Source organism: Mesoplodon densirostris, chromosome 8 (genome assembly GCF_025265405.1).
Source record: "Mesoplodon densirostris isolate mMesDen1 chromosome 8, mMesDen1 primary haplotype, whole genome shotgun sequence".
NCBI lineage: Eukaryota > Metazoa > Chordata > Mammalia > Artiodactyla > Ziphiidae > Mesoplodon > Mesoplodon densirostris.
The window spans coordinates 90,842,053-90,867,847 of record NC_082668.1 but is presented as its reverse complement, the minus strand read 5'-3'; the positions used below and the strand labels follow the sequence as shown (position 1 = coordinate 90,867,847).

At 44.0% G+C, this 25,795-nt stretch overlaps 1 protein-coding gene across 2 annotated transcripts in view; it reads right to left on the bottom strand.

Moving 5' to 3' along the window:
* The window catches only part of ITGA6 (integrin subunit alpha 6), a 78,010-nt gene that overhangs the window by 35,524 nt on the left and 16,691 nt on the right, over nt 1-25,795 (bottom strand). For both annotated transcript variants that reach the window (XM_060106030.1, XM_060106029.1), the window contains exons 2-4: nt 4,677-4,801; nt 3,182-3,261; nt 1,517-1,772 (exon numbers count right to left, since the gene is read on the bottom strand). In XM_060106030.1, coding sequence (XP_059962013.1) covers nt 1,517-1,772; nt 3,182-3,261; nt 4,677-4,801 — 461 coding nt within the window. The remainder of the gene's footprint in view (nt 1-1,516; nt 1,773-3,181; nt 3,262-4,676; nt 4,802-25,795) is intronic.

The following is a 25,795-nucleotide window of genomic DNA, read 5'->3' as shown; positions in this document are numbered from 1 at the left end:
AAGAAAAGGAGAAGAAAGATGACTTTTGAGGTTATTAAAGTTAAAAATCATGTTCGTGTAGATTTTTACATCAAACAAATTTGTTCTAGTAATAAAAAAAGATGCCCATGCATTTTCATGAATTATCTTTATAATGCCATGACACTAGATGGAAAAGTGGAATGTTTACTTAGTTAACTAAACCTACAAAAAACTTTTAACTTATATGAACCTGATATATTTTACATTTTCTATAATCCTAAATCAATTTATCTTTTTACTATACTGTGAAAGTAAGATTAGTAGTTTGATCTTTTCTTCCAATCACTTTAACCAAAGATTTAAAAGCTTTAAAAAAGTTTCACAGCTAATAATTGAAAAGAGAAGATCTCACATAGTCCACTATAATTGGTAACATTTTAAGTCAGAATTTATAAAGCAGATAAAACATGTTTCCCATAAATTAAACCATACATAATTGATGGGTGTTTTTATTGTTTTGTTTTACTATGTATGGCCTCTATTCTTGCTAAAATAAAACAATTTCTAAATTCATGTGTTATTTCGATTAGGTCAAGATAACCTGACAAATGCTGTTACGTGGAAGTTTCGGTTGGGGCCGGGGAGGCCAAAGGAAATTCCTCCCAAAGGTTGCTATCGAGCAAGGTGTTCTCAAGGATCATTTCTAATAGGAAATTTCTGAATGGAAAAAGGGAAAATTTTCCTAAGTTTTTCCTGACTAGTGAAAATGTTATAACACAGGATTTATTTTAATAAATTTCTCAAAAAAAAAGTCTTATTTCCAGATCAGATGCATTTCTCTTCACTACGGATTACAGTAAGGTTAATTGTCCTTTATAACACAGTGGTTTTTCTACACCTGCTTAATTTCTTCAGAGAAGTTGAACTTTTACTACAGGATCACTGACCATGTTCATCCAGGCAAAAAATGCAGGCCATTCTTCTCCCTCCCTCCCTCCCTCCCGGTGTCTCCTTTTACCTATATCACGAAATTATTTAAACAATACCATTAAACAATCTTTCCAGAAGTTATCCAAAATCATCTCAAAATTCCCTAATTTGACATCTACGCTTCTAACTATACTGCTTTATTAGCAAAACACACCCTTACATAATGAAAAAAATGTCTGTATTAATACAATGTTATTTGTACATGACACCACTCAATTTTTTCAGTTTTCAGATCCCTGCCTTAAAATTAAAACTTTCAGCCTCATGAAACAGGCAAACACAAAACAGCAAAAACTAATGTTAATTATATTCTTACAGAAGAAAGTTAATTATATTAATGTAAACTGCTGGCAGAGAGAAAAAAATCTCTTAAAACATACATTTTGAACATTATTTGTTTTTAAAAATCAGAATTTAGATACTTTGCTATCCTACCCTACTTCTACAACATAAAAGCGCCTTATAACACATTTTGTTTTCATTTAAAATGTACTAAATCATGGTGCATATAATAGCAATTATGTAATAATTCTAATCTCTATTTCTATAAATACACACGCCATACCTTTCCAGTTGTAAGTGCCTGGGGCTCCAAACGCAATGTAACGAAAGTCTTTAGTAAAAGTAGCTGCTACACCTTGCTGGCAAGAACCAAATTTTTCATGACCTCTTAATCGGCCATCACAAAAACTCCAGTCTCCTCCATCCATATCATCTTCAATCCTGAGATTCTGACTCAGGACGTAACACCTTCCAAAAATGTCTCGGGATTCCTGATTTGTATTAACATGCTGCCTTTTTTCATATCGATGAGCACACGTCTGCAAACAGATGGAATAAAGTAGCCCATACACGTCAGCAAACCTTACGTTTTTCATTACAAATTGATGAAATTGTCAATAATCAAGAGGTTAATTCTAAGTGGGAGGTTAAATGTGGCCTCCTCCTGAGATTGGATCTGAAAACCAGCAAATCTTCCTCCCCAAAGTTGCAAGAAGGAGACCATTATCTAGCACAGGGCTTCTGTCTTGCCCTCAGCCTGAGAATAATGCTCCAAACCAAATACTGAATGCCAATCTGTAATCCACAGGCAAATTTATTTATAAATTTACTTGTCACATAAACAGTGGGAAACACCCGATTTCATCTTCTCAGTTTAATTGGTTTTTAGTGGCTATATAAACCTTCACATCAGTATGTTTGTGAAAAATAAGTACTCATACTCCAGAGGAGAGAAATCATGGACATATTTTCACAGGGATCAGGCTAACACTGCTAAAACAAAGACATTTTCCTTTTACCTATACTATTTCCTTATAATCAATACTAACTAACTTATCCTCTAAACTCTGAGATTAAATTTATTTTAAAAGGCAGAGACAATTACACTGCTGGGAGAGATGAAATAATCTCTAATTTTACAGGGTATTCATGGCCACCCTCCATATAACAGGCTGAAAACACTTTACAATGTCCAAGTCAATTTCCCATAATGCATCCCCTTAGATATAAAAATTCAGTGTTTGGTAAAATTCTCACTTTTCTCAAAATTCTACATAAATTTGTTACAGCAACCAGATTTTGAAAGAGACAGAAAGATCATCATAATCCAGCCTGGCACCTCCAAGGCCACCTCGCACAATCCATCTAACAAACCCTTTTTTCTTCGTTACCACTTCTATTTGAAGAAGCTCAGAATATATAATAAAAGAGTTTAAAATTATCTGATCCTTACTTTCCATGACCATTCCCATATTTTTTTTATAACTCATCTATAATAGCTACATAGTTCCTGAGACAAAAAGCGTGCCTAGTTTTTTTTGTTTGTTTGTTTTTAACATCTTTATTGGAGTATAATTGCTTTGCAATGTTGTGTTAGTTTCTGCTGTATAACAAAGTGAAGCATCTCTAGTTTTGCTTTGCTTCTTGTTTTAAGACCATCTAGAGTTTTAGGGACATTGGTAAAGGTTTTTAAATAAGTTTTTTTGAATCTGAAAGTTCTAAAGAAAAGCAGATTGTAGAGCTGTTTCAAAATAGATCAGAAATCACAGGAAAAATAATGCTTTCATTTCTTCTTGACATCAATTCCTGATTTAAAGCAGTCACTTTTCTAGAATGTATACTCTATGCAAGCAGAAGCTCTCCCTGTTTTGTTCAATACCGTAAGCCCAGCAGTGGCACACAACAGGCACTCAGACATTGTAGAATGGAGACACTTCTCCACACTTACCACAACTTTGCCCCCTGGACCTTGGCTCTGGACGGTGACCCCCATCCACTGATCTTCCTTGCTTTCCGATGAAGGGTCAGCTGTGGAGAAAGCAGCACAGGTTACACACACACAGTTAGGACTTCAAAGCCATTGCAACAGGAAATGAACCAATAAATGAACAAAAATATAAGAAACAGCTTCTAAATTGCCTTGACTCCAAGTCTAAACACTTAGTAAATTTAGTTACTCAATCCAGAAGAATTACTTCTCATCTTAAGAAAACGGGTGAGTGATTATTGGTATGAATGATGCATAAAATTCTTTATATAAAATACATACCTTTACCTGGTAGCCCTTCACTTTCTCTGACATCCAGGGTCCCGAGTACAGAAACTACCATCCAAACTAACAAAAAGTGGGTACTTCTCTACATACTCCCAAATTTGTTACATAATAGCATGAACTCTTCTTTACTGCAGATGGGAAGACAAGGCCTCAGACTCACTTTATATCTTCCTATCAATGCAGAAAAGGAAAGTGATATATTTATTTTTATCTCCTTCCTCCAAAAAGGAGAGAGGGAAACCATAAATCTCACCATGTGCTCATTTCAGTATCAATCTGAGCCTACTGTTTGATCCTACATCCAAATTTTTGCCTTCCCCAATGAGAAGGCAGGCATGATTTCCAATCTTGAATCATTACAAAACTATGAAACCTAACAACTTTAGGTAGACAGAAGGAAGAAATGCCAAAATGTTAAGTAAAGAGCAATTATGCCTACATTATCAGTGGGTCTGGGTTTTTTCCTTACAGTTCAAAGTCATTTACAAGTTTCCCACAATTAACATGTATTATTTTCTAATCAGTAAAAAAAACAAAAAACAAAACCCAAAACAAGTGCTGTTGCTAAAAAGATGAAAAAGCAAGAGAAGCACATAAACATGAATCTGCAAATCTGCTTAGACCAAGAATGTCAAACTAGGTTTGGTTGCAGCTTCTCGGGACACTAATTGCTCTGCCTACCACACAGAGTCTGTGCAAAACAAGCCTCTAACTGAGATAGTAGGGCAAAATGTATCCATGTTGGCCACAGCTTTCATTTTAGAGAGATATGATGTTTAAACAGTCTTTCTCCCAAATATTTTAACAGCAAATGAGAACTTTTGGCCGCTGAGTACAAAATACACACTCAATTTTCTTCGCGGCTGTGAATACAGTTTCTCTCCCTCCCGTAGAACCTCAACACATCACTAGGTGGCGACATCGATACACCATATCAGTTTAGAAAGCAGAGTTGGCGGGGGCGGGCAGGAACTACGCTGCAGCCCAGTGACTTAAAACGTAAATGTGCTCGGGGCAAGCAAGAAACAGACGAGGCTGATGCAATTAACAGAGGCTCTCTCTCCAAGAATAAATGCTTGTCCCCCCCCTTTCCTTCCGCCTGGAAAGGGCAAGTGGGATACAAGGCAAGTTGGTCAAGGGAACCCTGAGCGAGTGCAGAAGAACTCACCGTCGTTATCAAATTCAACCCGTGGGCACGGCCCCCGGGAGGTGATGTCGCAGCTGTACAAGCCTCCTGTTCTGCTGGCCTTCTGCAGCGGAAGGGCCACTGCCCGTGGGGCCCCCACGAGCAACCTGTTGACGAAGCAGAGAATTTGCAGATTTGAGTTGAATACGCATTTAACGTTTCAATCAGTCAGAACCAGGAGATATTGGGGTTATTCTTTATCAAGGAGTCCCCTAATTCTCTGCCAGTTTAGGTGGTGAGGGAGAACAAAAGCAGAGCCCTGTGACACACACACACACACACACACACACACACACACAACGATGCAAGTCAAGCACAAGAAGAAGGGTTGTTGAAACAAGGTGAAGGATACGCGCGTCTCTCATCGTATCAGCAGCTCTCCTGCGGAGCGCGATTCTGGTGTTTCAGAAGCCACGCTTTGCACAGAGCTTGCCCCCTGCACCTAAGCCAAGGACGTTATAAGGAACCTAGACACAACAAACACTCCCACACTGGAGAAGAAAAATGGTCACATAACTCAACAAGCGATGATACGTCCATTTCCAACATTGTGCCTTCCTAGGGGTGGTTTTCAAAGGTAATTTTGAATGTCCCCCAGATTTCCAGTTTTTACAGTTATTAATTAAACCGGGAGGCCATTAGACTGAGGTGGCTCTAACGCTGCAGCAGCCTACGGAAGCGAACCAAAATCTCAGCCCGTAAACGCCTCAAGGTTGCAAAACCAAACCCTAAGGGCAACCAATCACAAACTGTGTCCATCCCATCAAATCATTTCCTTGCTTTGCTTCCTTACTTTCTCTGTGTCTTTCCCTGCTCCTGTTGGTGGAGCACCGCTAGCCACTTCCGCTTGGCGCTGCCAGGTTCGCACTGATTTCTGCTCAAACTCGTCGAGTTTTTAATATGCCTCAGTTTACCTTTTAACAACACAGATTTGGAACCAAACCTTTGCCCACGACACAACTCAACTGAATTACTCTTTTGCAGCCTCTTTCTGCATCAGTTCTTACTTCCTGGCATTTTGGTCATCTCGACAAGCTCCTCCTTTATCGTCCAATTAATCCCCACCAAGGATTCAGGGATACCACTTAGGTACTAGGCATCCTAATATTCCCTCTCCCCTCCCACCTCAGGGTTCTTGCTATCTCCAGTAAGAGGGGTTCCTAAGCCAAACCCACAAGCCTTAAAATCTGTTTCCCAGCCAGAGGGATCTTTAGAGACCCACTACCTTTCTGCTGTGTTCTTTTTACTTAGTGCCCTTTACCCACCATCACTTTTACAATCTTTGGGGTCTGGCTGACTGACACGAGGAGAAGAAACAAAGAGAAAGAACATACACCTGACTGGACAGCAAAACAGAGCTGAAAGAGAAACCAGGCTGGAGTTGGGGAAAAGGGCTGGGAACACAAATGTGAACCAACAACCAACTCCCAAAACAGAAAAGCCACTCCTGGCCTTCAAGAAACTCACAAATCTCAGATGCCAAAAACAAAAAACAAAAGAACAAATAAACAACCCCACACACACAACAGTCCTTACCACTTTTGTCTTTGCTGTGATCCCAATAAAGGATTTAACTTTTTTCTTTTTTTTTTTAAACCAATGCAATGCAGTGGGTACAACGGAAGGAAAGTGCACTCAGAAAATAGAGACGGGAGCCAGACTCTGCCCAGGGAGAGCCAGTGAGGCGGGTTTTACAGAACGATGGCTGGCTTGGGTGGGAACATGCATCCCTAGCACCAGCCCTTCCTCCCAGACCCTTGGGTGGGAGCACCATCAGCCTCCACCTCCAATCCGTCCAACATTTAAGGGATGAAACAAAACACACCGAAGTACAGAACTGCAGGACCAAGGTGGGGTCCTTTGTGCCTGGAACTTGTAGGCAGAGGCAAGGCCAAGGGCTGTCCCACACCTATTCCGCTAATGTCATTTTTGATCCCAGGAGCTCTGACAAAGAGCTGAGAGGTGAACTAGGCTACACTGTGAGTGAACAAGCTCAATTATCCAGCAAGTGTGGAGATGGAACCCTGTCTAAGTACTTCGAGGGATAAGCAAAAGTGCTGGGGTCAGAAGCACAAAATCACAGGATGTGGGCATTGGAAGCACCGGAAAATGCATCCAGCCCTCTAACTTCACAGAAGAGGAAACAGAGGCTTTGGGGAGGAGGGTAAGTACCCTGTCCCTAAGACCTCACAGCTAGTTGGGAGCCAGGGAAAAAAAACTACCTTGGAGCAATGTTTTCTCCATTCCTCTAAACTGCTTCCCAGGAAAATAAAACCCAGGATTTTAAGGTGTTTACAATTTAAATGAAAGGGCAAAACCTACACAAATGAAACATTGAAACAAGAACTGTTCCATTTACTGACTAAGACTAATTCAGAAAGGGTGAGGGAAGGCAGAGGCGAAGCATTATTGCAGCTGGGTAGGGTGAAGGTCACGAGGAGATTTCCTGTAAAGGTAATGACTCCAACCGGGAAGGCTATAAAGAGCAGAGCGGGCCAGGAGTTCCAAGGTTATTACAGTGCACCTTCTCTGACCACCTCCCCTCCTCATCCCCGCCCAAGGAGCCTGGCAAGCTACCATAGGCAGGTACTGGGGCTTGTTATTTCCCGTTGACCTTCCTCGCTCATTTGTTCACTTATTCATTCCACAAACATTCAAGAGCCTCCTAGGGTGAGTAAGAATTGCCCCCTCCCTGCCAAACCCTGGCCCTGTGGGAGCCAGATCCATAATCGGGTCTTTAAACCACAGGGAGGTAGAAGCAATGGGAGGGCAGGGCAGAGTGCCGCGCTAAACCCGCCCTGGAGCGAGTGTCACCTAGAGATGACAGGAGCTGGAGGTGGCCCAGTGAGGGGCACAGCATGTGCACAGGCTGAGAGGGAAGGGGCCGGAGGAAATGGAGGAGGAGGAGTCGGCGATGCAACAAGACGGGATTGGGGATGGGCAGCCTGATCTGCGGAGCTCCACGTTCCGGTGCAAAAGGCCCCAGATGCGCACCTGCGCAGCGCCTCAGAGCCCCTGGCTTCCGCTGACCGTTTGTCCCCAGCAGGGGACAGGTGCTTCCGGGTTTCCTGTTGTTGAAAAAGCTGCGGAGATTGTTCCATTTACATGGACAGTCCTTCAGAGCCAGCCGCTCCCTCCAGCCCCTTTTCCCCTGGCTGAGTGGGAGGGCTTCTCCCTCTCCCGTACCTGCAGATTCCACTGCTTCCCAGGCCCTCAAAGGGCGGGCCTCTACCATGCAGGAACCCTTTGACATCAGTTGGCTGGCTAGTTATAGGGCTGTAACGACAAAATTTCCCAGATGCTACGAATGCCAAGCTCTTGCAGAAGTTCCCCCGCATTCTTTGCGGTGGCTACTGCATCTGAAAGCTGACCACAGACAAGGATGGAAGCAGCTGGAAGATTTGGGGGGGGGGGACAACACATAGGAAAAGGGAACTTGACAAAATAAGAGAAATGTACCTCTGGAGAATAACGTTAGCTGTCACACTGCCTTGTGTTCCCAGCACTATTTTTCCTCCCAGGTCCCTGGACAGTTAGCACAATAAGTCCCGCTTCAGAATCTGTCCCAGTTCAGAGGGAGGAGGCGGGGTGCTCTGGGGCCTCAGGCCACAGGCAGCCAGAGGGGGAAGAGCAGACACCCATCAGTGGGGGGTGCCCCTGCTCTAGCTGCACCCCGTTCCCTGGGACCACACTTACAGGAAGACAATGATGGGGAGGGCAGGTAGAGCTAAGTCAGACACAATCAGTCATAGAAAAGGTAAGGGAGCACCTTGATGGAAGAACACGGTACCCCCAACCAAAGTCCACAAGTGGCAGGTGTCTCAATCCTCAAGATAAAGTCACCGTCTCCTGTTCAGGAAATAAGCAAACTCTGATTTCTGCTTAGAACCAGCCTTAATCACAGGACGCCACAGCCCATTAGCTGAGGCTATGTCTGGCAAGGATAAAGAATTGAAAATAGAGCTGTATCCAGTCAATGACACCATCCCCGGTGCAACCCACCTACTTCCTCATTAAGTCCTTAGGGCCTGGGCACTGGCCTAAGCCATTCAGAACCCAGCCAGCTCCTGGGATAGCACAGCGAGTGCAGCTCTAGGAGGGACAGACTGCATCTGGGGGGAAGACTCAGGCCACACCAAAATCCAGTTTCTGCTCAAATCCCACTTTTTTCCCTTTGAGGCTGGGTTTAATGTGAGCACCAGAAACTCTGGGCACTGCAGGGATGGATGCCCACAGCAACTGCTAGGGCCCGGGGAAGCAGCTGTCAGGCTGTTCATTTCCTTTTAAGAAGCAGCAGCAGCAGCTGCTTTTTACTGACCCGCCCGGTACCACTGGAGGAATTTCAGAACTACAGTCACACCTCACATTCAGAGTGACAGGGACCAGGGAACATGAAGTTACGGCTTTTGAAGGGAAGTGGTGGAAATTAACAGAACAGGGTCTTAGAAACCTATTCCCATATATCAGGTCAAAAGAAAAACTGTAATCAAGGAAGGGCAAGAATCTGGATTTGAACTAAGATTGCTAGTTCAAAGGAACAGGAAAAATTACTTCCCAAATTGCTTTCCACAGGGCCATTGGACAATCACCTCCACTGTTTCAAGCTGTACTGACATAAAAACTGCCTTGGGATTCCAACATATTGGAAACTTACCTTTAAAATACAAGACTCAAAATGTGTAAAACCACATCTTCTTTAAAGATGAGAAATGAAATTTGAAATAGTAAAATACAATGTAAAAGGCAAATTGCACAAGTGTGGCAGTGACTGAGGACATGATATAAATTCAGGTCTTTGGAGTCTAGATCAAAATTCTTGGCACAAAGATGCAGGACCCTTATCATGCTATTAACCACAAGGTTATTTCAAACTTCAAGCAAGCCATACTCCTATTTCCTATAGTCTAGTTCTCCCCCAAGCAGACTCAGTATACTTTTGCCTAACTACATCAACCAAAAGTTCTAAACACTGGGGTACTTTTAAAACTCTAAGGACAATAGCAGCTTTGCGTCATTGTTTTTGGCGATAATTCATTTCCTCAAGGATTAAAGATTCTGCCTCTAGCTATGCAACTCTGTCCCAGGAAATGTGAAATACTGCTTCATTAGAACAAGGGCACTATTATTGCTTAATTTAAAACACAGCCTTCTTAGTTTGTCCAAATTAAACCTTAATTAGAAGATGGCATTAATAATTCAACTGTGTCATCTCTACATTTAATCCATCTTTGAGCTCAGTCTTTAACAGTAATAAATACGGATGGCAAGAAATCAAAAACAACTTACAGTGGAAAGCAACAGATTCTACACTCATCCCAAGTCCCACTCTCTGGGCAGAACTCCTTTTAAATTCTGGATTTACTTCTCTAGAATGCTAGATATTGATGTTATGCTAATACATTTATTTCTTGACTTAACAGCTTTAGGCAATTAACTGTTGACACCACAATATGAAAAGGGGAGAGCTTAAACGACTTGCTACTTTCCCTCCTATGTTTAATAACTATATTACTTTAGTTCTTCTATTTGCTACGCTTTAAGTTTTAAGTAATATATTTTAATTTCTATTTTCCCTTCATCAATTTCTGACAAAATCTCTCCATTCCCCAGCTGGGGAGATAATGCTATCAGCACTCTGTCTCCCCAACTTTCCTCTTGGTGCCTCCAAGTCCTACCATCCATTGGCTATACTTTTACACTATTACCAGAGCTATTACCATTTACAATTTGTCTTGTAACCACATTTTGGTCACCTGTTCTTTTATACAACCAGGTAAACATTATTCAGTGCTGAACCAAACAGCATTGAAATTACCCTCTATCTGGGACCAGTACCAGAAGCTCTTGCCCTCCAAGGACACTGTTCCTAGCATCAAGGTCAGACAGACTTGCTTTCCTTCCATTCTATCAGTTGTTTGGTGGACTTCACATTTGGACCATGACTTCTACTTTTCTTGGCGTTTCTCATTACCAGTTTTTCTCCCTTACGTTGTTTGCTTTTATTCCAGCCTCAATTGTTTCTAAGCTCCCAACTGTACCTGAAATCAGGATCTCTTCTTTGCTCAGGTGTCCTCCTCAGAGCCCTTGGACCTCCTAGAACCACACAGACTGACTTGTTCTTCTGGGTCTGCTGTCTGAGGTCATCCTAGCACTTCCCTTTACTGCCCCCTCCTGGATTGGTCTCCTTTGACCTAGGATCTCATGTTTTCCTCTTATTTGGTTTTCTTAAATGTCATCCTGAAGAACAGTACATGATAGGTAAACTGAGTCCCTGCATACACAAAAATGTCATTCTGCTCTCACTCTTGACTGATAGTTTGGGTGTAGGATCTAGGTTGGAAAACACTTTCTTCAGAACTGCTCTAATTTATTCTAGTATCCAGTGCTGCCAATGAAAATTCTGATGTTAAGTCGTATTTTCGTTCCTTTAAAGGTGACTTTTTTTTTTTTTTTTTTTGCGGTACGTGGGCCTCTCACTGTTGTGGCCTCTCTCGTTGCGGAGCACAGGGTCCGGACACACAGGCTCAGCGGCCATGGCTCACGGGCCCAGCCGCTCCGCGGCATGTGGGATCTTCCCGGACCGGGGCGTGAACCCGTGTCCCCTGCATCGGCAGGCGGACTCTCAACCACGGCACCACCAGGGAAGCCCTAAAGGCGACTTCTAGGCTCTGCATGTTAACCCAGGCGTCCTGAACAGCACGACAGTACCTGTGCGTGAGCCTTTTCTCGCTCACTGTGCACTGCATGGCCTCTTTCAATCTAGAGACTTAGGACATCAACTTCCAGGAAACTCTTATGGTGCATCGGTCATTTTACTCATTCCATTTTCTGTTCTTTCTGGAATCTCGGTTAGCTAGTCAAGTGTGGGACCTCCTGGATTAATCTTCTCACTTTTTCCTTCCCTCTCTCTGGTTCTGAGACTTGACTTAATTTTCTAGTATTTCTAATGAAATTTAAGTTTCAGCAATTATATTTGTAATCTCCAAAAGCTCTTTGTTTGGACTGTGCCTTTCACATAAGAATGCACCCTATTCTTATTTTGTGGATTAACATATTCTCAAATTCTCATATGCTAAGCATTTTCCCTAGACGTTTTTTTGGTTTTGTTTTTCCTTTGTTCTCCTTCTGTTCCCGGATTTTCTGTTTCTTCCAATTTTTCTTCTGGCTTACTTCAGCCATTCCCGTTCATGCTGCTAGCTGTCATCATATGCCGGATAATCCTTGGTTCTCTTGTTTTGCTGTTGCCTAAAAAGTTCCATTTTTGGCTGGGTCTCACCCCGATCAGGAATTCTGAAAGGAAGTCCTGGGTGGGGCCTGCTGACGGAGGAATCACTTTAGGCTGAGTGAGTAGGGAGCTGCTGTCAAGACTGAAAACCAGTCTTGAAATGCTGGAGGAGGAAGGCTTAATTCTTGGGCTGCCAGTGTTCACACTAGAAGCCCCAGCTTTCCCTAGCTGTTTTTTAAATACTATAACTGCCTTGCTTACCTCTACAAGAATCCATTCTTGAGTTGTAATCATTCAAGCTTTGTAAAACACGCACCTGTCAACATCCCCACCCCTTTCGCCCCAAAAAGAAAGCACTATGTTTTTTTTTGTTTTTGCCAGAGTGTTAAATGCCAGCGTCCTATACTCTGTACAGAGAGATGGGGAATGAAGGTGTCATCTGGCATCTGTGGTCCAGCATATAGACCTTTACTTCCAGATCCACGCCTGATTCCCAGAGCCTGCCTCACCTGATGATTCTCAGGGTGGGCACAAGGCAGACCACCTGTCCCCTTTTTCCCAGTCCCTGCATGATATACTCCTGAGTGTGGCTCCCTCCCTTGTTAAGGCCATAAGCCAGATCCCATCTGCTTTCTGCCTTTTAGTAATAATCTCTCAGCCATCACAGAGCCCTGAGGAGCCTGCAGGGAAACCTGTATATCTAGTCAGCCATCTGGAACCATAAGTCAAAATCCAATCATTTCTTGAAGGAATCAGATTTTCATCCCAGCCTGGATTCCTTGCAGTTTGAAGGTGAATGTCTTTTTCCCAGCTGTTACCACAACATCTCTATCATTACAATCACCCCTCACATACCAGGGATTCCTCATAAAACTCCGTGCATGGGGGGAAAAAAAAATCCAAAAAAGGGTTTTTTGGCCAATTTGTATATGTAAGCCTTTATGAATGTAGATGAAAGAGTCCACTGACATTTGATTATATATGCAAACATTTTGAATAACATCTTATTAAAAATTCATCTAATAGTTTTACGCTTCTTTCTCAAAGCAATTGTATTCAAACTCCATATGCTGCTTTGACATTACTTTCTGAAAAGCAATGTCTAACCCAGTTTTCCAGGGCATTTCTAGGACATTTTAAAGTTTATAACCACACCTAAGACTTGCAATTATCGTGTCAAATCCTGAGGAATTATTACTAAGTGTGAGCTAAATTTCTTTGCTTCCTTTTTGAAATCATTTTACTTAAAATATTTTAAAACAAATTTAACCTCTATCAGCACCCACACTTATAATTGATTGAGGTCCCTTTAGGCTAATGTGTTTATAGCGAACAAAACTTTGTTGCTCAAGTAAAGTAATCACGAGGGCAGCTCTCCGAGGAAAATGACTTTATAAGGGCTCAAATATAAGGTGGGATAATTTGGGGATAAAAATAGATCTTGCCTTATATTTAAAGGTGTATGGAAAATAGCTCTAAAGCCTCTAAGTTGGAAAGCTCTCTGTGCTGTGAACAGGAATCTTAAGAAAGGCCCCTGGGTCACGCCTTCTCCTCCTCTGGAAGGTCTAGGCCCTTCCACACAAAGGCCACGTTGTACTGAGTCATTTTTGGTCAGACTGTCCACAAAGTGGTTAAAGCTTCCAACACTTCGCTGGGCTGACCATAGGTCCAGGTTTCCCCAGGACACTCCTGATTCACACCTATTGTCCCGGGCCCCCTTTCATTCTCAAAAATGTCCCAGTTTGGTAGATAAACTATATAGTCATCCCAGCCTCAGGTATAAAGCTAGCAATGTAACCTGACTGAGGCAACAACTTGAATTTAATAACGCTATCCTTGACAGTCCAACTGTGTGCTTGCATATGGCACAGTTTCCCAGGTACCGGGGAGTTACTTCGGCCCGGGAGGCCCTGCAGTCAATTTCCACATGACCAGGCTCGCCGAGGGCAGCTTGTCTGGTCATCGAAGCTCCAATGGCCCTCTGACAGCCCCTCTCCACCGCAGCCAGGCTGACTCTCCAGGTGTCCACCGGCAGAAGCACTGTCCCTCCTCTGGCTGGAGGGGGAGGTGCCTGCTTTCCAAGGACGAGCGGTCAACAGGGAATGTCCACACCCCACCTACCACCCCCAGCCACCATGAGCAAACCTGGTAACCTGCCAGGTTTTTGCTAAGGATTGCTAAGGAGTTTTGTCCTTTCCTCCCCTTCCTTCTTTACGTGGTGAAAAGAAGAACAGGCATTACAGCTTGCCTGTGCTTTAACCTAAACCCCGCATCTCTGCCTCTCAGTCATACGGCTTCAGAGGAAGGGCCTGCTTCTCTCTCCTTTGGAACCAGAAAATCGGTCAATCATCAGACTAACTCCCATGTTAGACTTTCCAAAGTACATACATTATTAAAGTTATAAAACTTAAAAAGACTATTCTTATTTTGATGACTGGTTATTTGAAGATCTAAAAATATACAAGGGAACTCTGCACTCAAGAACTGATATCCAGGGGCTTCCCTGGTGGCGCAGTGGGTAAGAATCCACCTGCCAGTGCAGGGGACACGGGTTTGAGCCCTGGTCCGGGAAGATCCCACATGCCGCGGAGCAACTAAGCCCATGTGCCACAACTACTGAGCCTGCGCTCTAGAGCCCGTGCGCCACAACTACTGAAACCCGTGCACCTAGAGCCCGTGCTCCGCAACAAAAGAAGCCACCGCGATGAGAAGCCTGCGCACCGCAACGAAGAGTAGCCCCCGCTCGCTGCAACTAGAGAAAGCCTGTGCGCAGCAACGAAGACCCAATGCAGCCAAAAAATAAATAAATTTATTTTAAAAACCCTGATATCCAGCAGCAGTGAGCTGTGCATTAGCAAATATTATTGTATTTAATGTGTGCTGTTAGTCCTGAGGAATCATTTCCAAACAACCCAAAAACTAAGTATAGATATGTTGGATAAAACTCTAGTTTTCCTATAAGTAGTCAAGATAGGAAACAGACTTGTCTTGTTCAGGGAAAGTCACTGCTATTCACAACCACGTAGCAGTGCCCGGGTGCCTGGCTGAGTGTCTGGACATGAACTCTCTGCCCTCGCCGGCCCTCTGCATAGGTCAGGGCTATGAGGCATCTAGAATGTAGCTCCATGAAGGCACACATCTTGCTGTTTTTAACCCACAAACCTATCCCAAGCTCCTACAGCTGGTGCCAGCACCAGCGATACTTGGCGATGCCCAAGTATTCACTGAAGGATGACCACAGCCCAAGCACCTCGAGGTAGGATGTGTAAGAGCCATTCTCTACTGCCCTGAACAGCAAAGCAAGTAGCAGAGGTCGTTACTACCAAGTGACTTGGTGGCAACAGCCACCTACGCAACGAGACCTTGAGTTGGGCAGGTGTGTTAAGTTTTCTGTGGCTGCTATAACAAGTTACCACCAACTTAGTGGCTTGAAGCACAGATTTCTTATCTTACAGTTCCTGTGGTTCAGGTATCTAGAATGGGTCTCACTAGACTGAAAAACCAAGGTGTCGGCAGCTCCTTTCTGAAGGTTTAGAGGAGAGTGTTTCCTTGCCCCTGCCAGGTTCTAAAGCTGCCTGCATTCCTTGACTCACAGCTCCTTCTTCCATCTGAAACAGCAGCAAAGTATGTTCAGATCTCTCTTCTGCCTCCCTTTTCCACATTTATAAGGATCCCTGTGACCATACTGGGCCCACCCGGATAATCTAGGACAATCTCGCTACTCTTAAAGTCAGCTGATTAGCAACCTTAATCCATCTGCAACTTTAATTCCCCTTTGCCGCTTAACCTAATACATTCACAGGTTTGGGGGGTTAGGACATAAACTCTTTGTAAGCATTATTCTGCCTATTACAGCAGGAAATCTAAACAGTCTCTTTCTTATTGAATTGTACACAGACACCAAGAACTTGAATTTGCAATGATAACCTAAAATACTTTTGCTGAAGCTAAGTATATGTCAGGAGCACATTCTGGGTTTACCTTCTCCCTCACTTTCGACCCTTTAGATTGGGCTGCTTTCAAACCCCTCAACTACCATGCTCTCTCCCGGCTCAGAACCTCTGCACACACTCTTCTCTCCCCCTGGAATCCTCCTACTGTCCCTCTTCAGATCTCTGCTTAAAACCCTTCATGTACCTTCCAAGCTAGGCCGGGCCCCACCTCTTATAAGTCCTCATCTACCTTCCCTTCCTAGCGCGACCACGGTCAGTAATGACATGTCAGAGGAACTGCATACTGGCCACCTCCCTCACCATAAGGTCAGCTCCATGGGGGCAGGGCCATGTCTGTTCTGTTCACTGCTGTGTCCCCCAGTGTCCAGCTCAGGGCGAGCAGTTAACAGGTATTTTTAATGAACCAAATTCATCATAGTCATTTACACAGCTAAAAGGTGAAGTTCACTTCTAATGATTTCAACACAGCAGATTTAAACTAAACTGAGACGCCTTCCACTATTTCTACAAGTGGCCCCGTAGAGGAAAACGGGGGACAGCACTGCCTACTGCCAGCCCCCATCCCTTGGCCTATTTCCAACAAGTCAGACTTTCCTTTGAGGACTCCAGTTGGTCTTCAAAATATGTCAGTATTCTGTTTTGTACAGTGATTTTTAAACTGTATGTAAAAGCTAGATTATAATGCATAATGTAGCATTGTTTCAGAACAGTTATGCCAACAAATCTGAGTAAATGATGGTGAAATGCTGGCAGCCAGTCTGAGAGCACAACCTTTCAATCATCCCCCTGTTCACTCCTTCATTCCTTCAGCAAATATCTCCCAAGCTCCCTGCTGCAGGAAGCGCTCTGCCCACGCTGTGACCGGGCTGCCTCTCCGCCTCAGCTGGACCTGTTGGAGCAGTCAGTGGTTCCGATTTCCAGGATTCCTACCAATTAATGCCTTCCCAAGAGACACAAAGGAAACTGGTCTTAGCAACACCTTACACAGACAGAAGTTTGCCTCCGTGGCCCACACTGCATCTGGGAACCACAGGAGGGGCTGGGAGGTTTCAAAGGTATAGCTTTAACATCAGCGCTCTTACCCAGGACCCAGCTGCAACGACACACACACAAAATGAGCCCGTAGGATGGGTTTTGGGAGAAAGCTTTAAAACATCAACTTGTCAAATGAAGCTTGAACTTTGTTTCTGGTTTTAAACATGCAGAACCCATAAACCCTAACGTTTTTGAAGGTCTTTACTCAACCCACTTGGATTTTCCACAGGGCTACTTACAGACGAGAAAATACAGGAGAACTGCCCTGTTCCTGTATGTGGGGTCACCATGTGGCTCTGGGCCTAGGACACTGCTACCTTGTTACCACCATCACTTCCCCACCCCGCCCCACCGAGAATCCAGCCGGACCGACCACCTGAATTCGTCCTTTCCGCCAGGCTCTTCGTTCATGCTTCCACACTGCGCAGACGCCGTCCGTTCCCCGCAGAACGTCTGCCCCATGCCCAACTCTCCCCTAGACCTCCGCTCCACTCCAGCATCACCTCCATGAGTGAAGCCCAGCCCTCTCTGCCTCCTCGGGTGTTGGTTGCCATGTGGAACGTAGCTGAGCCCTGGCATCCCTCTGGGCAGACCCAATGCCCACCGACCCCCACCAGGCCCTGGTTTCCTGGAGGAGCTCACGGAGCCCAGCTTGATCTCATCTGAGCCCCTGATTTTAGGCAGATAGAATAAAGGTTCAAAGAGGGCCTGCCCAGGTCCTGTGGTCAATTACGCAGCCTGCATTTAAGACCTTAATAGTCAAAACAATTAACCGGTGATCCAGCTAGAAGATGGAGGGAAACTGGACAAGGAAACTGACTACATTCCACCTCTTTCTGAATCAAATTCTAAAGCCGTATTTCATTCACTGTTGGAGAGGAATCCCCAGAATATCAAATTCCTCCACAATCTTAGCAGTAAGATTAAGCACCAGGGGCTCCTCTTCACTGTTAGAACTTGACAGGATAATTCTAGGAGGGCACCATGCAGAGAGCTTTGAACTGTGGGCTCACGTCCCTTATTTAAGAGGAGAGGGACCCAAGAGTCTCTGCGACTTCCCAAGTCTAGTTTCGTGTTGATCTTCTAGTCCCGTCCAATTAGGAACTAGACAGGGCAGCTGGAGGAAAAGGCAGCAAGGCCTATGATACGAGCCCATCAATACTTGCCAGATTTATCCTCCCCCTCGCTGGTGGTTCCCCTTCCAATAGATCTTGGAGGCTTTCCTTGTCTCTGGCTACACTCTTGTCCTGGGGCTGGAAACACCTTCATTTAACAGGTGACTCTCAGAACATCTTTTCAGCCCAGACTTCTCCGCTAAGCTCTGCACTCCGACACCCAGCTGTCTACTAGACGTCGGCACTTAGCATCTCACATTTAATGTGTTCAACACAGAACTCAGCATTCCCCCAGTCACGCTCCCCACAAGCCTTCCCTCTCCCGGTAAATGTACACTATCCACCCACGTGTCTGCTCAGGCTAGAAACCTAGGAGCCATCCTTGATTCCTCGCTTTCCCTCACCTTCCACATTTGAGGCATCAGTACATTCTCTTGGTTCTGCCCCACATTTCACTCTGACCCACTTCTCAGTGGCTCCTTTGCTGTAAGGATGGTCCAAGCCTCCATCTGGTCACATCTGGACAACTGTAATACCCTTCTGACGGGTCCCACCTGCTTCCACTCTTGTCCCACCCCAGCCCATCTCCACAGAGCAACCACTGCTCTTTCTATGTCTTAAGTCACATCACATCACCCATCTGCTTACAGTCCTCACTGGGTCCCCATGGCCACTGGCATGAAATGCAACCTCCCGCCATGCTGCACAAGGCCCTACATGAACTGCCCTTTACCTGCCACTCTAGCCTCACTCACCTCGTGTGTGCACTCCTGCCACACTGGCCTGGCTTCTGGCATTTGAACACCAACCTATTTTCCATTTCAGGGTCTCTGCAGTCACTTCCTTCGGCTGAGACCATTCCTGCCTCAGATCTTTGTGGGATGCACCCTTCACATCCCTCAGGGCTCAACTCAAAAGTCACCTCTTCAGAGAGGCCCTCCTTACCCATCCTACCTAGAGCTCTCCCTAAGTCACTGTCTACAGATTCTCCTTATGTAATGATCTTCACAGCCCTCATCAGTACCTGAAATGACGAGGTTTGGCACTTTGGGTCAACTGCCCATCTTCCCTGCGCTAGAATGCTACTGAGCGCTCCAAGGGTGCGGGGGCTCTTCTTTTTTTTTTTGCGGTACACGGGCCTCTTAACTGCTGTGGCCTCTCCCGTTGCGGAGCACAGGCTCCGGATGCGCAGGCCCAGCGGCCATGGCTCATGGGCCCAGCCGCTCCGCGGCATGTGGGATCTTCCCGGACCGGGGCACGAACCCTTGTCCCCTGCATTGGCAGGCGGACTCCCAACCACTGCGCCACCAGGGAAGCCCACGGGGGCTCTTCTTTTGCGCCCTGAACACACACCTAGAGCAGTACCTGGCAGGTGGATACTGCTCATGCATCCCAGGCTCTGCCTTAGCAAAAGAGATTGCTCCCTACTCAGGTGTGCTAACTACTCACATTTGTACGGCACTCTATAATTACAAAGTCCTTAACATACACTTTTATTCAGCTATGTCTCAGCAATTGGGAGGTAGGTATCTGCATCTCAGAGATGAAGAAACGGAGGCTCAGACACCACCTGGCATGGGTAGAGCTTCCCACGTGCCGTACTCCTCCCACTGCAGTGGCAGCCACGCCCTGCTCTCTGTCCCCACACTAGCCATCCATCCTAGCTGCCCCTCTGCCCCTCACCTGCCAAGCACACAAAGGTCTTGGTGCCTCGGCTCACGCCATCCTGCCCCGGTTCCACCAAATCCTCCTCAACAACAACTTCCAAACTCCAGCTCTAGGCTTTATATATCAAGACCCTGTCTCAAGTTTCACCTCTCCAAAGTAAACTTCCCTGGACCAGGATTTCTCCCAACTTCACTTAATTAGACTACAAACGCCTTGAAGGCAGGAATCTGGTCCCTTTTTTTTTTTTTTTAAATAACCTCAAGGGATGTTTGGCCAAGAAAAACCAAAACCCTATTTAACTATACTAACTGGTTGATCCAGTAGGGCAAGCCTGAGCAAAAATTCACAGTGGAACAAATCTGTTCACTTCCCAGCCTTGGGTTTTCACATTTACACAGAAAGGTAAATTTTCTCTATGAACTACAATCTCACTTTCAAAAGACTAGATTTCTAATAACCTTCCAAGAAATCACATGAGAAATACATACCCTAACCTGCAAATCAGGGCAAATAAGCAATTATTATTAGTACACTGGAGCTATCATCTCCCATGCTCTTACAATGTATTAGGCAATCTGCTATGAGCTCTTTAAGAAGTAGACACTGTTACTACCACCCATTTTACAAATATGGAGGCAGGTTCAGAGAGGACAAGTAACTTGTCCAATGTCACACAGCTGGTAATTGATGAAATAGGGGTTCTGCCCAACACTCCCTAATCTTGCTCTATATCACTACACCCAAATTCTTCTTTCTGCTTCATTTTAAAAAGTCTTTATTTTTCAAGAGTTATAATCAAGGTCTATAAAGCACTTTAAGATCCATGCCACAGAGGCCCAAAGGATACTTGTGGCCTTTACGTGGATCACAAAACCAGTCATCTTGTCCTGGCCTTCCCAACATTTCTTGAGACTTTTTTCCTGTCTCCTTGGAGAAACATGCTGGAACTAAATTCAATCTCCAGTGACTATGAAACTCCTGTGACATCTGAGCCTGAGGGTTCTAGTTCTTACTTGACTCAGTACATTTTACTACAGGTGTGTCTCTGACTAAGAACAACCGAGCTCATACAATAAAAGAACACCCAAAGCAGAACATGTTTTTATTATCCACAACACGCAACTCCTCTTCCGGCTCAGAACCTCAACCATCAACTGGGGGAAAAATGTGAAATCACAGCATCAATTTCAACTATTTAACTGGAATGCCAACAAGGGCGGTCAGATCAGCAACATGGAGAAGCGGGTGGGGAAGGAATTCTGGTTCCAGCCCTGGCATCAATTTTTGGAATGACCTTGGTTCAACATTTGCTTCTAACCTCCCAACAATAGAGATTTAAATAATCTGAAGGAAAAAGAATATAGTTAGCACCCAACAAGATAAAATCACGATACTGGCCTATATTCAGAACGGCCAAGAATTCCACTTCAATTCAACAAAAAATGATAAAGTATAAATATATAACCAGGGACTTCCCTGGCAGTCCAGTGATTAAGACTCTGTGCTTCCAGTGCAGGGGAGGCAGCCAAAAAAAATAATTAATTAATTAATTAAATATATAACTAGCTAATTTAAAAAAATAAAATCATGAGCTGAAAAGGGCTTTTCAGCTGACCAAGCAACTGATTACCAGTAAGACATCACTCAAGGAGTTATAATAAAAATGCTTTTATCCCATAATTCAAGAAGACACATGCACCCCAATGGTCATTGCAGCACTATTTACAATAGCCAGGTCACGGAAGCAACCTAAATGCCCATCGACAGACGAATGGATTGGGCTTCCCTGGTGGCGCGATGGTTGAGAGTCCGCCCGCCGATGCAGGGGACACGGGTTCGTGCCCCCGTCCGGGAAGATCCCACATGCCGCAGAGCGGCTGGGCCCGTAAGCCATGGCCCCGCTGAGCCTGCGCGTCCGGGGCCTGTGCCCCGCAACGGGAGAGGCCACAACAGTGAGAGGCCCGCGTACCGCAAAAAAAAAAAAAAAAAAAAAAAAAAAAAAAAGATGTAGTACATATATACAATGGAATATTACTCAGCCATAAAAAGGAATGAAATTGGGTCATTTGTAGAGACGTGGATGGACCTAGAGACTGTCCAACAGAGTGAAGTAAGCCAGAAAGAGAAGAACAAATATCGTATATTAACGCATATATGTGGAACCTAGAAAAATGGTACTGATGAACCGGTTTGCAGGGCAGAAATAGAAACACAGATGTAGAGAACAAATGTATGGACACCAGGGGGGTAAAGCGGGGCGGGGGTGGGGGTGTGATGAATTGGGAGATTGGGATCGACATGTATACACTAATATGAATAAAATGGATAACTAATAAGAACCTGCTGTATAAAAAATAAATAAAATTCAAAAACCAAAATGCTTTTATCTACTGCAGTAAGAAAAGGAAGAATGAAAATCTCCAAGCAATCCTGTTCTTTCAGTTTTACAGTAGCAGCTGCTTGTCCAATGTGGCACTGGATCACTTCCTGTGCTTCTGAATTATCAGATACCTGACTTTCCAGTTGCCAAATCAAATCACGTTTGTCCTTCTAGTGAGCTGTCCTTTTAAGAAACCTGTCTGAACTGGACTGTGAGCCCACCCTCCCATCCTTGACCTTCACACAGTGCTTGGTATACAGGCATTTAGCAAATTTCTGGTAAATGAAATTTTATAATTATCATTGCATTTCATAATTTTAAATTCAAGTATGTTGTTACCATATGGTTTTTCTACGCCAAGTGGACTGAGCATATCATCAGTGCTAACTCAAAAAAAAAAGACTCATTTCTTAAAGGCTGTTATCAAATAGCTCATTTGCAAAGGAAAAGTGACTTTTCAATTTCCATCATGCTTAAGTCAAATACTTTTAATAAAAGCCGAGAGAAAAGGTATATTTTAAAAGCACATACCTGGTAGGTCACTATATCCATTTGACTATTCCAACAGCTTAGGAAATCCAGATTTTTCAATGTTTTGAAAAGGAAATTAATATGATCACATAGTTTATTTTCTAAATGAGATAACTGAAGCAACGGGCTTAGTAGCTGGGCCAGAGACTGCTGGCTGGCACCCAGTGCCGGTTTCCCCCTTTTTCCATAGTAAAAGAACTTTTAGCTGGGCATAGGGCCATAGAAAGCCCGCGCACAGCAACGAAGACCCAATGCAGCCAAATTAATTAATTAATTATTTAAAAAATATTGAGCAATCAATATGACTTGGAAACCAATTAATCAGCACAGATGGTGGTGTAGTATTGGAGCTACATCCCAGAGCGCCCTGTTGTATTAGGACATTTCCCCATTAGTTGCTGGATTGTGGCAAAATATGGGGGGGGGTGTCCTATGGGAAGAGTGGCCAGGGCAGTGTCGAAGCCCACTTGGGAGATGGGGGAAAGCTCTTACCAACCAGAAGTATTTTGAAAGTTTAACAACTAGCACTACTTTATTGGTATGCACTGGCTAAACATCCGTCCTACTTGGGCCTGTCATTATTGGGATAATATGGTACATGCTTATCACAGCTACCACCTCCAGCTAGCCCATGCCTTCTTACCTGCCTGGTAACAGACTGGTAAGTTAAAACCATAATCAGAAATGTGAGGGAGTTCCACGAAGACCTGGTGGGTTCAAGTCCTGGCTGTCCCACCTATTAGCTGGGTGTCATCTGTATGATTATCTGTGAAATGCTCCTATCTAAGTTTTCTCATAGGGTGTTGCAAGGATCAAATGAAATGTCAAATAACCCTGTTAACTCCAATGCAGGGATGAAGCACTACATGTGCTCTTATCAGTATCTGGTGAACACACATTCCAACAAGCCATTCTAATTTTAACAAGTACATTTTAACAAGCATAGGTCCAGGTGGGGCACAAATGCTGAAGGCATGAAGAATCCCAACAGCTTGGGCTTAAGACTGTCAACTCTAGCTGTTAAAAAGATTCCAGCAACTCTGCCAGCTGAGTAGCCTATAATAATATCAGATGGTAGCATATAGTTTGTGACAGAAAGTCATGAAGAGCAGCCAGACACACCTCCGGAATCAGCCATGATCATTAAAACAATGCTGGACAAGCCACTGCACCAGGAAGTGATCCTCTACCTAAGGTGAAAGGAGGAAGGTATAAAATTCTTCACTGCAGCACTGCTTTTAACAGCAAAAGATTAGAAAATACCTGAATATCCAGATTGGTTCAGTGAATCATGGTTCATGCTTAAAAACGAACACTATGCAGACATTAAAAATACTAAAGAAGCTCTTTATTTACATCAAACAAGCTCTAAAATATGCCGAGAAAAAAAAAAAAAAAGCAAGGTTCAGAAGAATACATGTGGCATGCTATCATGTGTAAAAAAAAAAAAAAAGTAAATTCTTTCACAGGTGTCTGCAAATTTATAAGCAAATATAAACATACACAACCAACTAGTAAAACAACTGTTGTCTCCAGGAAGAATAGGACGACTAGAGACCAGAAGTGCAAGAGTAATCTTTTTTTAGTTTTTATATTTGTACCATGTGAGTATATTACCTATTCAAAAGTAAATTTAAAATGTAATTTTAAAAATGATGTTGGATGATGGACACTGGCTTATTAAAAGCCTTGCAAAGAAAATGACAGAGATAGATGGTCATGGAGGTTAAAAATCAGTGCCCAAATCCTACTCCTGGGCATATACCCTGAGAAAACTATAATTCAAAAAGTCATGTACCACAATGTTCATTGCAGCTCTATTTACAATAGCCAGGAAATGGAAGCAACCTAAGTGTCCACTGACAGATGAATAGATAAAGAAGATGTGGCACATATATAGAATGGAATATTACTCAGCCATAAAAAGAAATGAAATTGAGTTATTTGTAGTGAGGTGGATGGACCTAGAGTCTGTCATACAGAGTGAAGTAAGTCAGAAAGAGAAAAACAAATACCGTATGCTAACACATATATATGGAATCTAAAAAAAAAAAATGGTTCTGATGAATCTAGGGGCAGGACAGGAATAAAGACGGAAATGTAAAGAATGGACTTGAGGACACGGGGAGGGGGAAGGGTAAGCTGGGATGAAGTGAGAGAGTGGCATGGACATATATACACTACCAAATATAAAACAGATAGCTAGTGGGAAGCAGCTGCATAGCACAGGGAGATCAGCTCGGTGCTCTGTGACCACCTAGAGGGGTGGGATAGGGAGGGTGGGAGGGAGACACAAGAGGGAGGAGATATGGGGATATATGTATATGTATAGCTGATTCACTTTGTTATAAAGCAGAAACTAACACACCACTGTAAAGCAATTATACTCCAATAAAGATGTTAAAAAAAAAAAATCAGTGCCCAGAAATCATGCAAAGGCAAACCTCATAACTGCATAGGACAAGCTCACACGTGCTTTCTGTAGGCAGCTGCAGGCAGGCAAGAGTTAGAGACTGAGTTTCACAGCCCATTCCAGAGGTATGACCACACACCAATAAAGAGACACATAAACCCGTACCTACTGTGTACCAGGCACTGTGCTGGCCAGCCATCTGGGCGTTACAATCAAGTGCAAATGTATTGTAATGGACAGAGGCTGAAATATACTAAGGAGGGACGCATAGTTTTTCAAGGCTGGAGCCCGCTGTGTCCCCCTTTGTCTGGCAAACTAATAAAGCTACTCCTTTCTACTCTTCCAAAAAAAAATTTTTATACACACACACACACACACACACACACACACACACACACACACACACACACACACACACACACACACACACACACACACACACACACACACACACACACACACACACACACTGAGGAGAGGAAATCCAACCAGCTGAGAGGGTGGACAAACTTTCCACCACAGTCAAGTGAGATGCAGAATAAAATGCAATGACATCAGAAAGAGGAACTGTCACTTGGCTATAAAAGTCCACGAAACTGACAGCATTCAGGGGAACATCTCAGTTATGGAGAAACAACACAAAACGCTCACCCCTCACATCTTCCTTTAGAAGGGAATGAATGTGCCCAGTTCAGGAGCATTGCAGGGTTTAAGTGCGGTAAGTACCTTTGACAAATAGCTGCAGGGTTCAATAAATGCCTTTGTCTTAGATGCTGTGGAC